This window comes from Lactuca sativa, chromosome 6, assembly GCF_002870075.4.
Source record: "Lactuca sativa cultivar Salinas chromosome 6, Lsat_Salinas_v11, whole genome shotgun sequence".
NCBI lineage: Eukaryota > Viridiplantae > Streptophyta > Magnoliopsida > Asterales > Asteraceae > Lactuca > Lactuca sativa.
In genome coordinates, this window is record NC_056628.2 from 113856230 (window position 1) to 113873520 (window position 17291).

General features: G+C 32.6%; 1 protein-coding gene across 1 annotated transcript; it reads left to right on the plus strand.

Moving 5' to 3' along the window:
• Nucleotides 1-1645: 1645 nt before the first annotated feature.
• LOC111893622 (protein phosphatase 2C 29) lies at nt 1646-6793 on the plus strand. The gene is made up of 4 exons (XM_023889684.3): nt 1646-3647; nt 4383-4496; nt 5192-5456; nt 6275-6793. The coding sequence occupies exons 1-4, from the start codon at nt 1860-1862 to the stop codon at nt 6397-6399; spliced, it is 2292 nt and encodes a 763-aa protein (XP_023745452.1). The 5' UTR covers nt 1646-1859; the 3' UTR covers nt 6400-6793.
• Nucleotides 6794-17291: the final 10498 nt, after the last annotated feature.

Sequence of the window (17291 nt, forward strand, 5' to 3'; positions counted from 1 at the left end):
TACGTTGTAATATATAATTAATCATATTTTATACTGTTTAATTATAAATGATTAATCATATGTATTTATACATTGTAATATGTGATTAATCATATATTAGGATGTATAATCATACATGGTTATACAGTTTAATATAGCGTTAATAATATATCTCAATGTATGAACACATATTATAAATCATGTGTTTGTACATTGTCATATATAACTAATCATATATTATTTTGTATAATCATATGTGATTATACGTTGTAATATACAAGTAATCATATTTTATACTATTTAATCATAAATGATTAAGCATATGTATTTATACATTGTAATATATGATTAATCATATATTAGAATGTATAATCATATATGATTATACAGTTTAATATATCATTAATAATATATTTCAATGTATGAACACATATGATAAATCATATGTGTTTATACATTGTCATATATGACTAATCACCTATTATACCGTATAATCGTATATGATTATACATTGTAATATATAATTAATCATATTTCACATTGTATAATCATGTATGATTAGTTATTTGTATTTATACATTGTCATATTTTAATCGTATATTAGACTAAATAATCATATATGATTAATCATATATTACAGTTTGTAGATAAATATTATTAGTCATATATGTTTGTATGTTTGTAATATATGATCAGTCATAAATTACAACGTATAATCATATATGATTATGTAGTGTAATATATGATTACCAGATGATCAATTATGTATTTTGTTTAGAACTGAGTAAAAGAACCAGAATGAACTTTCTAAATTATAATGCAATATGTAATATTAAAACGAATTATTTTTACATTGAACATGAATCGTATTTCTAAGGTCTTGATGTTGATTTTGATAAGTTGAAGAAATTAAATCGATTTGTTCGTCATTACGAGATGAATTGATTTCAGCTACGATAATATCACTTGCGATCGACTCGTCAATTTTTTTTGAACATGACATCATGTATGAAAATTGTTTTTGATTCAATATTCAAATGCTCTGAAGCTCTCTTGAATTACGATGATGAATTCAATGTGCTTGTTTCTTCAATTTGAGGATTATATATCATATTTTGAAAATATGAACTGATGCTCTGTTTCGAACGTTTGCTTGATTTAAAGATGCTTATTAATTTGATAACAGATTCAGTAAAAATAGGAACTTTAAGATGAGAGTGAATGAATTTTAAAAGTTGGATGATTAGATGATTGATACTGAAAAGGAAGGTGTGTGCTTTCTAACCACAAAAGGGAAATTTACTACTATACCCATATATTATTTAATAGTTGATGGAAGTTGAAGTTAAAATTTATAGGCTGAACATTAATCTCATAATCTTTATTTTTTTTAATAATCTTAAAGGAACCACCCCATATATATATATATATATATATATATATATATATATATATATATATATATATATATATATATATAATCTTTGACTTTTTTTTCTCTGGTTATATTTGTTAAAATAAAGGAATAGTAAAAAAATTCACTTTTTTTGGATATATTTGTTAAAAAGAGAGGAATAGTAAAATTTGAAAACGCATTCGAATATCAATCTTTCTCACACTTTTCTTTACAAAAAACAATAAAATAATAGAAAAATCAAACACATAATTTTCTTTCTCTTTCAACACAAAAGTCTTCCCCCTTCTTTCTCTCCCATTTTCATCAGCCCGCAAAAACATTACAAAAAACACACAAAACAGAATAAAATACACCAGCACTTTCTCTCTCTAAAACCACCACTTTCTCTCTCTATACTTCCACACACTTTCTGTGTGGGAACAAATCTGCTGCAAACAAGCAAGACTGGCATGAATCAAATGTGATGGGAAGTGGATTCTCGCAACATCTTCCCTGTTTCAATCCGACAGCAGCGGCGAAGCGGCGGCGTGAACAGCCGGAGCTGATTTTTACGCCCGCCGAACCATTAGACGAAACCCTAGGTCACTCCTTCTGTTACGTCCGTTCTTCAGCTCGCTTCCTCTCTCCTACTCACTCCGATCGCTTCATTTCTCCCTCGCAATCTCTTCGATTTTCGCCATCGCATGAATCATCGTCGTCCAGGTCACGGCAACCTGGCGGAGTGCCGGAGACAGGATTCAAAGCTATTTCTGGTGCCTCGGTGAGTGCTAACACATCCACTCCCCGGACTGTCCTTCAGTTGGAGAATATTTACGACGATGCCACTGACTCTGTTGGTGGTGGGATTAAGTCCAGTATAGTCAATGGCTTTGAAAGTACATCGTCGTTTAGTGCACTTCCGCTTCAGCCAGTTCCGCGAGGTGATGCTGGGACGGCATCTTCAGGTCCGATGGAGAGAGCTTTCTTTATGTCTGGTCCGATCGAGCGTGGGGCCCTATCCGGTCCCTTGGATTGTAACATCGGCTCAGATTCAGGTAACAGCAATAGGGTCCCTTTCTCTGCGCCTCTGAATGGTGGCATTTATGTTAAGAAGAAGAGAAAGAAGGGGATTCCTGGAATGCGGAAGGCGTTTCATCGGAACTTCCCTCCACCTTGGGTGGTTCCCGTACGGAACTTTGTAAGCAGTCGGAAGGAAAATGCAAATGCATCCGGGCGTGGGCGAGATGAGTTAGATATGAAAACCGAGAGTGATGTTCAGTGGGCTCTCGGGAAAGCTGGGGAAGATCGAGTACATGTGGTCGTGTCCGAAGAGCATGGCTGGCTGTTTGTTGGGATTTATGATGGATTCAATGGTCCTGATGCTCCTGAATTTTTGATGGGAAATTTGTATAAAGCTATGTATAAAGAGCTTGAGGGTTTGTTTTGGGACTCTGAGGAAGCTCAATCTTGTCAACAAATGCAACATGAGGAAGAAGCACCCAAGATTACTACAACCGAAACAGAAACAGACACAGACAAAGACACTGGTGGTAACATGAAGAAGGTAACATTTCAATCAGGAGGGGAAAATGAGTCAAGAAGGAAGAGATTATGGGAATACCTTGCCCAGGAAGAACTGGAAGATGGTCTTGATCTTTCTGGCTCAGAAAGATTTGCCTTTTCTGTGGACGATGCACTTAATATAAGCAAAACCACTTCAGGAGTTAGTAAGCGGTCAGTATTGCTATCAAAGTTGAAAAACGGGTTCAATAGGCATAAAGAAAGTGGTAGATTGTTTGCTTGGAGGTTCGGCCTGGATGCCAAAGAGCACAAGGAAGTGGAAAACCGAATAGAGGAGAGAAGTAATACTGGACGAGGTTGTAGGATGAAGAAAATCGGTCCAGTAGATCATGATTTGGTTTTGAAAGCAATGTCAAGGGCTTTGGAAGTAACCGAGCTTGCATATCTTGACATGACTGATAAGGTTATGGATCAATATCCTGAACTTGCTCTTATGGGTTCCTGCTTACTCGTTGCATTAATGAGAGATGAGGATGTATACGTGATGAATTTAGGAGATAGTAGAGCCATTGTTGCCCAACATGAAGAGCCTCAAGAAGTTGGTTCATCAGGGGATAATGGGGCAGTTGTTGAGGGTATTATTGAATCAAAAGATGCTCTTGATTGTCTACATGATGCTCCTGCTCCTGCTCATGATATGAAGTTGATGGCTTTGCAACTATCTACTGATCACAGCACGAGCATAGAAGATGTAAGTTGACAATTCTTTCTTCACCTTAAAACTTATCAACTGTTTGAAATCTATAGAGATGTTATATCTGCTTCAATAAGCTATTATGTGTTCGACTTTTTCAAGTCTATCCTGATTGATGATTTTAACTGATAGCTTATGATATTAATGTATGGCACTCAGTCTTGAAATTCAGGCCTATATCAATCAGTTAAAACCAATTTAGGTGTTTTGATGGAATCTTTCCCAAATCTTTGATAATTTAGAGCAATGTAGTTTGATGGTCCTTTCTAGTGTATAAAATAGGTATTGACTGTTTAATATCTTATGTTGTAGACAACGACAATCAATTAAATAAGTTAGAATTTCCTTATCGTAGTAGTCATCATACATAAGTAAAACAAAGTCACCTAATATATTCTTTTCTTAGCATCATCAGCTTTTGATACTTTTTTTAAAAGTCAAGAAAAGAATAAGGTTGAGTGGTTGACCTAATGGATTTCTCATTATTCTAAAGCCACCTTTTTGTTAACCCAATTTGAGAGAGAGAGAGAGAGAGAGAAAGCTTGACATTCTTCTATAATAAAATTGGTATTGGATATTTTTCTTGTTAGATGTTTGTTTCGTAAACTGATTTTGTTGGTTGTTTCTGACCTTATAAATATTATAAAAAACTATGGTTTCTATCTTGCTATTAAACTCTTATGGTCAACATGCCCTAAATCACTTTCGGGCATTTATGTGTTAATATTGCAGGAAGTGACAAGAATCAAGAAGGAGCATCCAGATGACAACCAATGTATTGTCAATGGTAGGGTAAAAGGCCGTCTTAAGGTTACCCGTGCATTTGGGGCTGGATTCCTTAAAAAGGTTAGTTTTTTTTTTTTTTTATTTGTTCAATTTTTATGTTTTTTTCTCTTATTTACACAATCAACTGTGATATATTTGTTGTGGTCAAATTACATCTTGCTTATATCGCATGTTTAGAGGGTTAATAAGTAAATACTTGTAAGCTGTTAAAACTTGAGAAGTAGTAAAAATGTACCATTCGCGTGTTGATTATTTTACGAGGTTAATAAATGCTTGTAAATTTGATATATTAATTCAATGTTTGTTGGTAGTATGCGTTATGCGAATAATAAGTATAACAGAATCAGAGAATAAATGGAATGGTTCATGCCAAAATTGAAAAAGTTTATTTATTTATTTATTTTTTTGGTTTGATGCAACGAAATCGACCATTGCTGAAGGAATCCGATTCCTTACATTCTATTAATTTTTATTCCTTAGTTGGGGGTGTTTATTTTCATTGCATTATAGGAATGAAAAGCTGCAAGATAACCCGATTTTATTCATGCAGATTTTGATGACACAAGGATCTACTAAAACAATTTCACGATTTTAATTTCTAAAAACAACTAGAAACTATATTTTTTTTTGTTAAAGTCTAAAGTCTTAGTATCTAGGTTTTAATGAATTTTTAATATGTTTAATATCTTAAAGAAATAATTATTATCATCTAACGAGTGAGTGTATTCTAATATATGTAAATGGGATGTGATCAGCCAAAATGGAACGATTCATTATTGGAGATGTTCCGGAATGAGTACATCGGTACGGAACCATACGTGTCATGTGAAGCATCAGTTCGGCACCATCATTTGTGTCCCCGAGATCAGTTTTTAGTTCTTTCATCAGACGGGTTGTATCAGTATTTTAGCAATCAAGAAGTCGTTTCTCATGTTCAAATTTTCATGGAAAAGTTTCCTGATGGTGATCCTGCTCAACACCTCATCGAGGAGCTTCTCTTACGTGCTGCCAAAAAAGCCGGTAATTCATTTCTCTTCCCCCCCTTTTTTTTTCCTAAAAAAAAAATGCCCTTCAACCTGTCTACTTAGCTGAAGTTTTTAATTATAACTATTTGACTCCTTAGCTATAAAATATGGGGTTAAATCCAAGAAATAACGACATACTTTCATTTATGAGTAAATTACACGAATGGTCCCTATGGTTTGGGGTAATTTGCGCATTTGGTCCCTAACTTATTTTTTTAACTCGGAAGGTTCCTAATGTTTGTTTTTGTTACGCACTTGGTCCCTACTTTTTGTTTTTGTTTCATGCTTGGTCCCTGTCTTACCTAAAAAAACTGTTATTTAAATAGGAAAAAATGGTATAGTAGGTAGGGTAATGTGAGGGGGTTGGGGGTGTGTTTATTTAAATAAGTTAAAAAATAGTCTTTTTAGGTGAGATAGAGACCATTCGTTTAACAAAAACAACCAGTAGGGACCTTCCGAGTTAAAAAAATAAGTTAGGGACCAAACACGTAAATTACTTTAAACCATAGGGACGATTCGTGTAATTTACTCTTCATTTATAGGTGCATTATATAGCATCATACAATTTTTTTTTTCTTTCAATTCTTTTCTTATCAAGGTATTGGTGATTTGAGTTTTTGTACCAAATATAGCATTGCACTTTCAGTTTTATTACAGTAATGATTGCTTTTTTTGTATAGATGAAGATTTTTCAAAATACAGTGTTTTACTTTGTAAGAATCCATAGTAGAAGACTATATAATAAACAAATGAATGAAAGTAAGTTGCTGTTTCTTTTCTTTTCCGTTTTGTGTTAACACACATCTTTGACAGGGATGGATTTGCACGAGTTGTTAGACATCCCACAAGGTGACCGTAGGAAATACCATGATGATGTCACAGTCATGGTGATCTCTCTAGAAGGGCGAATATGGAAATCATCGGGAAAATATCTGTGAAACAACCATTGTAAAATGTATATCCATCTGTAATTTTGCATCTTCATGTTGATGTGAGGCCAGGCCCGTGGGGCCCACAAGATCTCGTGTCACAAGGGCACATGTTTACAAAGAAAGAAAGAAAGCCTCATCGCTCATAGGGTTAAATGCGTCAATAGCCCAATGGGAAGGCCAAGAAAGATGCCCCAAGAATTAATTGGGTTAGATGGAGGGAAAGATGACCTTTTTTTTTTTTCATTAGATGAGGGTTGGGGGTGGTAAAGAATGGACATTTCTCATTTCATGTTTAATTATTGTTATTATTAATATTATTATTATTTTTTGTTGTAGTATTTTTGCATAGATGGGAAATCTTTTTAATCATTTATCATATCCTGTTAGAAAAGTACATCAACACTTTTGCTATTTTCTCATATTTTAATTGTCAAAAATCAGTACATTGATCGATCATGATGGGTTTTCGTGGCAAAGAATCTAACTTATTATTAGGCAAAAAGCATGGGAACATGAATTTTTTTCATCATGATTTGGTTAAATTTGATTTATTTTCCAAATGTAATTCATTTTGCTGAATTTATGAGGATTTTGATTTTAGACAAGTGTAGGGGAATATAGACATTGTTGATGGTGATGTATTTGGTTATGGGATGGTTATGATCTTCAAATGGTTGTAAATGATATTTATTGTTAGGTATTCCGTATTCGAACAATAAAAATATAAGTAAAAATGTGAGGCAAAATAAACAACTTACAAAATTAGGGTGACTGTGTTCGTCCATATGATAGGTTTATTTATTTCGTAATAATGTTTACATATATATTGAGATTCTATATATATCGATGTATGTATTTGATTCTGATCATACATTGGTCAAGTATTGGATTTTGATGTTGTAACTTGGTCATAATAGCGGCTACAATCTCTAGAAGCAAACAATACTAAGGAATGGTGTTTTAGGTAATCACTTGGTGGGGTGGCTGAAAAATAAAGTTTATCCTTTTAAATAATATTTACAAAGTGATTATAATATTATAAGGTAAAAGATAACATAACTGTGAACGAATTGGTGTTTTAGGTAATACATTGATCAATACAAAAAGTGACATGGACTATCCTCCCTAATAAATAAATTTTTTTTTGCCACATGTACATTTTCATTTATTTTGGCACATGTAATTTTGTGGTTATTTTAAATTAATATGGGATAATGACTTGAAAGAGTAACGAACTTTCGACTTTGTTCACATTTAGTCACTAAATTTTTTTTCGTTATCTATTTGCCATTGAACTATTGAAACTGTTAACATTTTACCCTTATGACCGACTGTAACCGGTCATAAGGGTAAAATGTAAACAGTTTCAATAGTTTAGTGGCAAATAGATAACGAAAAAAAGTTTAGTGACTAAATGTGAACAAAATCGAAAGTTCGTTTCCCTCTAAAAAGTTCAATGGCTAAATGTGAACAAACTTCCTATTGTATTATATTTTAGCAAATTATTTATTTTTGTTTAATTGTAACAACATTTGTTGATGAAAAAATCTATGAAATAAAAAAACAAAATGTAATATCCGGATTTCCAGGTATCATAATTTAAGTATTTTTCTTTTGAATTAAGAAGAGAGTCTCGACGAGTTGACGCCTCAACTCGTCAAGTAAGGTTGCGACTGATGACTCAGATTAATGAATGGACTCGACGAGTCGGTGAGGCGACTCGACGAGTCTGCGCTGTTGGCAGAAACCCTAAATCTTTGGGCCCGAGCCATATTTAAAGGCACTTATGGCCTTCAATTGCGACTACCTTTCCCATAAGTGAGAACCCTAGCGAGCTTGAGTGTGTAGAGTGAGAGGAAGAGCTATCTTGAGCTTTTTGGTGTGATTTTGCAAGAAAGGAGAAGAGTTCCAGCAAGAGGGGCCAAGGAAGGTTATTGTTCTGAGTTATTCAAGCAAGGAGCTTCATTCTGAGGTACAAAAATGAACCCCTTTCCTTCCCTATTGTGTAGATTCCATTTTGGGGTTAGGGCTTGAATCACTTCAAACCCCTCTTGCAAGTTTGTGTTATAGATCTGGAACCTTCTAGGTCCAGAGAGCCGAGAATATGAAGCTTTAGTAGAGTAAACCTTGGGGTTTGAAGTTAGGAAGCATTTATGGGATTTTTATGGTATATATAGTTACTTTCATCTTACACATAGATATGAAGTATTTTATATAAATTACGTGCTATGTGTGCATATTATTTGAATACTTGTTGTCTATGCTGGATGAACGATTTTATACATGTTTTAAAAGATTTAAATGGTATATTTATTTTATATCTACAAATATGTTGCGGATGAAACATGGGTAGATGAAATAGTTGGTGTGTGATGAAATAAAATGATGAGAGATAGGTGATGATAATTAGGTAATAAATGATGATGAATAGGTGATGTAGGATGAAAGGAGATACCATAACCTTAACCGACAATGTGGCGATGTAGTCATCTACCAGAGTATAGATGGCGACCACAGACTATTCTAGACAACCCATGGAAACACCAGCAGGCCCATAACCTGTAGGTGATGAATTACGAGTTCAGACGATGTTGTAACTACGTATTCATGCGATGATACTCTAACCCCTTACTATGAATTACGAGTTCAGACGATGTTGTAACTACGTATTCATGGGATGTCACAAATTCTGCATGCCAAACCAATGGTCATAATTCACATTAGTGAGAATGGTTCATTTTTTTGTAAAACCAAAATCAGATTGAAAATTTTGATTTTTTATTTTGGAAATCAAACCATTGGTTTTTTATTTCAGTTTCGGTTTTTTGTTTTTTTTTAAATATATTTTCATGGTTTTGTTTTTTTTATTTCATAGATTTCTTCATCAACAAATGTTGCTACAATTTAACAAAAATAAATAATTTGCTAAAACATAATACAAGAGGAAGTTTGTTCACATTTAGTCATTGAACTTTTCAGAGGGTTCAGACGATGTTGTAACTACGTATTCATGGGATGTCACAAATTCTGCATGCCAAACCAATGGTCATAATTCATATTAGTGAGAATGGTTCATTTTTTTTGTAAAACCAAAATCAGATTGGAAATTTTGATTTTTTATTTTGGAAGTCAAACCATTGGTTTTTTATTTCGGTTTCGGTTTTTTGTTTTTTTATTAAATATATTTTCATGGTTTTTTTTTTTTTTTTTTTTTTTTTTTTTTTTTTTTTTTATTTCATAGATTTCTTCATCAACAAATGTTGCTACAATTTAACAAAAATAAATAATTTGCTAAAACATAATACAAGAGGAAGTTTGTTCACATTTAGTCATTGAACTTTTTAGAGGGAAACGAACTTTTGATTTTGTTCATATTTAGTCACTAAACTTTTTTTCGTTATCTATTTGCCACTAAACTATTGAAACTGTTCACATTTTACCCTTATGAACGACAACAACCGGTCATAAGGGTAAAATGTGAACAATTTCAATAGTTCAATGGCAAATAGATAACGAAAAAAAGTTTAGTGACTAAATGTGAAAAAAATCGAAAGTTCGTTACCCTTTCAAGTCATTATCCCAATTAATATTTATCCCACATGTCATTTTATGGTTTTTTCATTTTATTAAATTGTAAACACTATTTAAATTCATATCAATTTCATTAATGAACTTTCCTTCTAATTTAAAAATTACTAAATTAAAGATTCATTAATTTTCTTTATTTATTTATCTAAATTATTTGTTTAAATTTAAAAGAGAAAACAACATTTTAATTTTTATAATTCAATATTTTTTCACTTTTGTTTAAAAATTCATACTTCTCAAATGTTTAAAACTTTGTATTTAGTTTTTTTTAAATAAACCCATATAATACATGGATCTCACACCTAGTTATGGTCTATATGATATTGAATTCTTTTTTATCAATTAGATACGTATTCACGATTCACTAACGTTATTTACTTAGCCCATCGGTGCGCAAGAGAGCAAATTATAGTAAAGATCAACATTAACAAAGTAGATATATGAGTTTGTAATTGATAGATCTATGGAAATGAAAATCCAAAGAATACCAACCACCTCGCACCTGAAAAATAAAGGATTAGCCTCATCGTTATAATTACCACAACAAGGACACATGACCGACTTCAAATAACCACCTCGATTAACCAAAATGCATCTTGATCAAAACCCTCCAAATCCACATATTAAATTTTATAGGAATAAACTTATTTTTGAAAGGCTCCAACCTCTAGGTAACGGGCTCATGTATAACTTATTGAAAAATCTATCATTTGGGTCAGACGTGGAACACGGACACTAAAACTAGGGGCATATACCAAAAAAGACGAATATATATTTGTTTTGATTTTTCAAAAGCTAATTTATATTTTTACATAGTATGTTATTATTAGAAATGAGAAACAAATTCATATTTTACAATTATTCTCTATAAGGTTATATCCATATTATTGATTAGTCCCTTTTTATAAACAAAAATTACATAAATTTTCACTATATCTTTATTCTCTAATAAAGCTAAAATCATAAAAAAAAAAAACTAATATAAATTGACTATCTTGAAATTAATAATTAACCTATAAATCACATTAAACACATAGAATTGAATCTCGAAAGGTCTAATATAATTGACAATCTTAAAATGTTAATAAAATAATTAAATTACATTCATATAGACCCTAACATAAGACAAAAACTAAATAAAATTAACCAAGTAAAAAAACAAGAGCTTTTAATTGCTAGCATATTAATTGAAGTACAAAACAAAAGCGCAACAAAAGCTGACACCAGAAAAGTCTTTTAGCCTTCTATCTTTACATAGCATTTTGACTAAGCAACAAAACAAAGAGCTTATCTAAATTTAGAGGCAAAAGCAAAACTAAAATATCCGAGAGAGTATTATACATATAGTGACGACAAGGTCTCAAAGTCGAAATGGGCGAGATGAGCGCTCGGTCAAACACACAGGGGCGTGGTGGATCAAAGGTTTCCTGTAGAAACGGGAGCCATCTCTAAAGCGGCGACTGGAGACTGAAGAGATGCGACTAGGATTTTTTGGTTTTTACCGTAAGTTTTGTTTTCTCTTATTTGTAGGTTCTTGAAAAGTTTAGATTTAAAAGAATTTGTTGGTTGGTGAGTTTAAATGTGGATTACGATTTGTTAAATTTTGAATTTTAGATTTAGATTTTTTATTTTTGAAATTTTTATGGTATAAAACTCTATAACAGTTCCTTTCAAATCTGAAAGTTTAATCTTATATTTCACATAAAAACTATTGATTTTTTGGTAGAATAAAAGAATATCTTAAATATTTTCAATGTTATTGTAGGATATAATGTTCTAGCCCTACATCTTACCTGTTCTCCCTGGCCCAAGACCTTCGCCATTGATTTCGGTCTACTTAACACTAGGTTTGAGACCCGTATATTATACGAGCTAATTAAAATAAGAAAAAAAGAAATGTATTCATTGGAATTTAATTTCATATGTATTATATTTAATACTTTACATATACGTATATGACTTTAATTTTAAAATCGAAATAAACCAGAAATTGACAAGTGTATAATATTTATTTCAAAAATACCACAAAATGACAAGTGTCAAAACTAATGAGAGATTGACAAGTGGCAAAACTATTTACATTTATTAGGGAGAATCTTAATCTTTATTTTCAGTCTAGAATTTTTGGTTTTTTCTTTTCTTTTTTTCAATTAAATTAAGTTTTAAAAAGTTAAATAAAATCACAAATTAAAAGAATTTTTAGTGTTTTTTAGGCTAGAATTTTTGGTTTTTTATTAAATTAAGTTTCAAAAAATTAAATAAAATCAAAAGTGTCACACCCCCAAAACCGATGAACGGCGGAAACGTTCTGGGGTGGATGACGTCATATACAATATCACAACAATGCAAGTAGTAAACAAGCAACAACATCATCCATTGCATTAATAATATAATTTCATACAAGTGTGTTCTGTCAAATTATATAGACACCAAAAATATACTTAAAAAATAAAAGAGGAGTCTTGAACGAGCTCCGTCTTCTCAAAAACCTGGCACCGGTACCTATCTACTGGTGACCTGAGAATACAACTTATTTTGAAAGAGTTTATCAGCTTTAAAGCTGGTGAGTTCATAAGTATATTAGTGTCTGTGTTTGTATGAAAGCATTTGTAAGATGTTTTGTAAGCTGTACTGTGTATGTTTGTAAAAGTCTTGTATTTGATTGAACTCTCCTAGAAAACCCTATGTTTTCTACTAAAAGTAGCCTTCTACCAAGGCATCTAGTATTTGTGTGTGTGTCTCTTGTAAAAGTATGTATTTTCCCAAATCCGACTATCATTAACCAAAAATATAGTTTTTACACTATTGTTTATTGTGTGAATATCACAAAGTAAAAAAGAAAAGGGAAAATGTTATAGTACTGTAACGTAGTAATTAGTAACTACTGCTGTACTAACTACCTTAAACCAAATGTAAATTTTAAGGTAACATGTGATCGGCCTGTATCTTGCTACCGACTTAGCTGAAAAATGACAATGTAAGATGCCGTAAAAATAACATTTGGCACCCGTAGACTTGCAAGTCCCACTGTAGCGAGCAGCAAGGTGTAGGATAGTCAATCCAGTATAGATCTATACGCAAACTCAATACGCTCCCCAATGAAGGAGATTCTGATACAAAAACAGTCATGGCAGGTAGTGTCATGCCCTGCTTAATGGCTCACATAAATGTGGTTAATGTATATGCAATGTGATTTGTGTGCTAGCTGTATTGTGTGTTCTTTCTCTGTCTAGCCTGTATGTTTGTTTCTCATCATAGTGTCTATTGTTTGTTTCTCATCACTCTGTTTCATGTTTGATTCTCATCATAGTATGTATTGACTCATGTATGAACTAACTCATTGTATGTTTCATTGTTCTAGTAATAGTATCTTCCTAAACTACCCCTATGGTAGCTTACTAGTAATGTATGAACATGTTTGTATACCCTTGCTACCCAAGGGCATGGAATTGAATGAAAGAACTAAACTCTTATATCTATATACATATACATAATATATAACTAGGATTCAAACGACCTTCGGACAACTAACCTTGATACCCTAAGACCACAATCAAACAAGAATAGGAAGCAGGGTAGACTAGCAGTCCTAAGTCCTTTCAATCCTACTTATATAACTATATCTATACAGATACACAGAATATAAGTTTAAAAGAGTTTAAGTAAAAGTAATTGACAATTAAAGGAGTTTGTAAGACAGTTTGAGGTAAAACAGTTTGATAAATAGTTTGGAAAGTAAGAAAACCATTTGCTTGGTAGTCATTAATCACATGTGATTGATATAATAACTATAATTGTTCAACTTGTATTCCCCCCATAAGAGCATTTAAAAACATTTCAAAGGTTAATTTAGGGGTATGAACTCACCTGTAGTGAGTGGTTCTGATGAAAATGTTGGATCAGTTGCTAAGTGCCAAGTGGTGACTTGAGTACACACGCGAATCCTATTTAGCATATATTGATACATATATGAATATAATTAGCGTTATGAACAACTAATTATTGAATTGGGACCACCTTAGGGACTAGTAAACACTTATATTGAAGTGTTACAACCATATATGTTTGTACGAAGGGTTATAAGGCTATACAAGAGAGTGTATGGCCAAAATACACACTATATGTGTGTGTGTGCGGTCAGCACGTGTGTACGGCCATGTGTGCGGCCAGAAGGCGTGTGCTGCCAGAACACATGGTGTTCTTGGTGAAAGATGTTACCTTTCCGGATGATACTTGAGAGGATTTTCGGGTCCTTGCTTTGTAGAAGTGTAAGAAATGATCAAAATGACCAAGGATAGTATATATAGGAGGGTGAGTGCGGCTGGAGGGGTGTGCAGTTGGCATGTGTGCGGCTGGCTGGCCGCATACACCTGGTTTGGTGTGTTTGGCCCGATTTTTCGATGCTACACCCAATCTAACCCATCCTCCGACACGTATCTCAATTATACTAAGATTTAAGCACTCTTTTAGACCCAAAACTTCATTATAAAATAGTAAAACGAAGCTAACTTTGATAAAAATGAAGAATGTAAGCTAGAAATTTCGGGTTGTCACAAAAAGTTAAAAGAATATACTAAAATTTTAAAAATTACAGAAATTAATTAAATAAATTTATGTTGATGAAATTTAAAGTTTAAAGTCATTACAAATATTAATTAAAAATCAACCACGATAAATGAATATTTTTATCAAGTTTGAAAACTTATGCATGACTTTGATTTAATTAGGTTAAATTTGAGGACTTATTTGTAGTCATCTGGCACTTAGAAACTTAGAAGTTTAAGTTAGAGTTTTATAAGTCGATAATCTGAGTAAATGAATTTTGGTAAAAGTTGTTATAAAAGAGCTTAAACTATTAATTTGGTGAAACTTGAATTTATATAGGGTTAAATTTGATGAAATTACATAAATTAATTAAATAGATTTATGTTGATAAAATTTAAAGTTTCAAAATGTCATTATAAATATTAATTAAAAATCAACCACCATAAATGAATTTTTTTTATCAAGTTTGAAAACTTATGTATGACTTTGATTTAATTAGGTTAAATTTGAGGATTTATTTGTAATCATCTGGCACTTAGAAACTTAGAAGTTTAAGTTAGAGTTTTATAAGTTGGAAAACTTCGTAAATGAATTCTGGTAAAAGTTATGATAAAAGAGCTAAAACTATTAATTTGGTGAAACTTGAATTTATATAGGGTCGATTGATAGCTTCTTAATGGAACCATTAAGATACATAGGTTCTGAATGAATGATAAGCCATTGTGTAGCCTTTGAATTGTTAGAGGTATTTGAACCATTCAACTGAAACTTGTAATATAAGCCATTCTTATATGAAAGCTGTTGGATTATGTGTCTAAGTCAATAACTAAATTAATATAATCTTGAATTATTAGCAAAGTCTTTTTGGATTGCCCTCAAACCTAATTGACTGGAATGTTTTTTTAGAGAAAGAGATTGATTTATTAATTTATTATACAGTTAATAAATTAATTAGAAATAAAAAAATGATTTATTAATATACTATAGAATAATATACTAATTAGAAATAATATTGTTTAATTAAAAATTAATCAGAAATTAATCAGAATTAATTTTGGGATTAATTAGATTAATTAAAAGTAGGACTTAAGGTGATAATGTTTAAAAGTTGAGCATTAACCAATTCTAGAACCTCCCATAGAGGGGACGGTTTCTAGAGGTATTCTTGGGCTCTAAGGAAACTTGGAATGCCTTAGGGAGGAAGCAATGATGTAAGGTTTATTTAAAAGGAATCCGCCTTACATACAACCTTCCTAACACTTATATAAACCCCTAAGGGTTTAGAATTTCAAAATTCATATCATTCTAAGAGCTTAAATTCGAAATTATTCCTTCTCACCCTCTCTCCTCTATAGCTTCCAATTGCTAGGGTTTGGGTGTGAGCCATTAGAGGCACAAGACTTATGGTGCTTGCTTTCTAAAGACCAATCAAGAAGGAATATTTGTTTATTTTCTATAATAAACAAAATGTATGTTTTATAATAACCCTTTCATAATTTCGAAAATAGCAATGTACTTTTAGGGTTCTTGATATTCATTTGTTTGTTGCAAATCATAGTGAGAACATAGATCCTTTAGGTTGCATGTGAACTTAGGGTTTAAGTTTTTCCGCTAAAATAAGATTTTTGTAACCTATAAAATCCAACACTGGTATCAGAGCCATTGTTCTCATTGATCTTTGTAACGCCGGTAGATCAGGGCTAGTCAATTTAGAGACGATAAGCGTCACAAAATGACTTTTTGATAGAAGATTATTTAGGATGAATAATCTTAACTAAGTTGTAGTATATGTTACAAGGATTCCGTACATATAAAGAACGCCGAAATCCGAGTTATAACGAAGAAGTTATGACCTGTCGAAGTTTCGCGACAGAACCAACACGACACAGCACGACGTAAAAAGGTGAATTTACGTTAGAGCGATATTTAGCCTTTGCGATCTAAATGTAAGTCGTAGAGTCCGTTAAACCGTGAGCGTGCATAAAAAGAACGCCCAAATCTGACTTCGTATGAGGAAGTTATGATTTTTCGAAGTTTCGACTTAGCGATATGCAACCCGAATACTCGATTTGAGACCGAGCAGTTTTTAACCGAAACAATCTAAATGAGAATCAAAAATCTCGTTAATTGTAGTAAAAAGATAAAAATACAGGCGAAAACGGACGTCGGATGAAGAAGTTATGAATTTATAACGAAGTTTTCATGTCCCGGCCTACTAAAAATAAATAATAAAAATAAATTCAAAATTAGCCGACGGAGTCTAAACGAAAGTTGTAGAGCGTAGTCTCACCTACGCGTGGATATAAAGAACCTCGAAAACGGAGTTCGTAGGAAGAAGATATGAATTTATGAAGTTTATTAAATAATTAAAATTTAAATATAATCTTTAAAACCGATATTATCCGAAGGGGAGTCACCGGACTTATCCGGGTTACGCCCAGCGTACAGTGAAGCATGACGACCCTCGCACTCGAGTTCTTTGGATAAGTAAGCAGTGACGATCGGAGGCGTACGCCTCGCGTAGAGCATTACGCCTCGCGTAGAGCATTACGCCCAGCGTAATGCGAGGCCTCAGCCCCTATAAAAGGCATGCGAGGGCAGCCTCATTCTTTTGTAAATTTCTTCCTTTTTCTCTAACTTTTGCCTCGATTTGCATGCCATTTACACCCCGAAGCCTCGGTATCAATCCCGAGCCCCAAAGCAAGTTCCGAAGCCCCGAAGATCCCGAGAAGTGAGCTTCCCGAGCGAAGCTCTGCCCGCGAGAA

What these genes read in the sequence shown, in the direction of transcription:
- LOC111893622 (XM_023889684.3), top strand. Translation starts at nt 1,860, where the DNA reads ATGGGAAGTGGATTCTCGCAACATCTTCCCTGTTTCAATCCGACAGCA. An exon ending in GGGCTGGATTCCTTAAAAAG is followed by an intron (nt 4,497 to 5,191) that starts GTTAGTTTTTTT and finishes GGATGTGATCAG; the next exon opens with CCAAAATGGAACGATTCATT. An exon ending in ACGTGCTGCCAAAAAAGCCG is followed by an intron (nt 5,457 to 6,274) that starts GTAATTCATTTC and finishes CATCTTTGACAG; the next exon opens with GGATGGATTTGCACGAGTTG.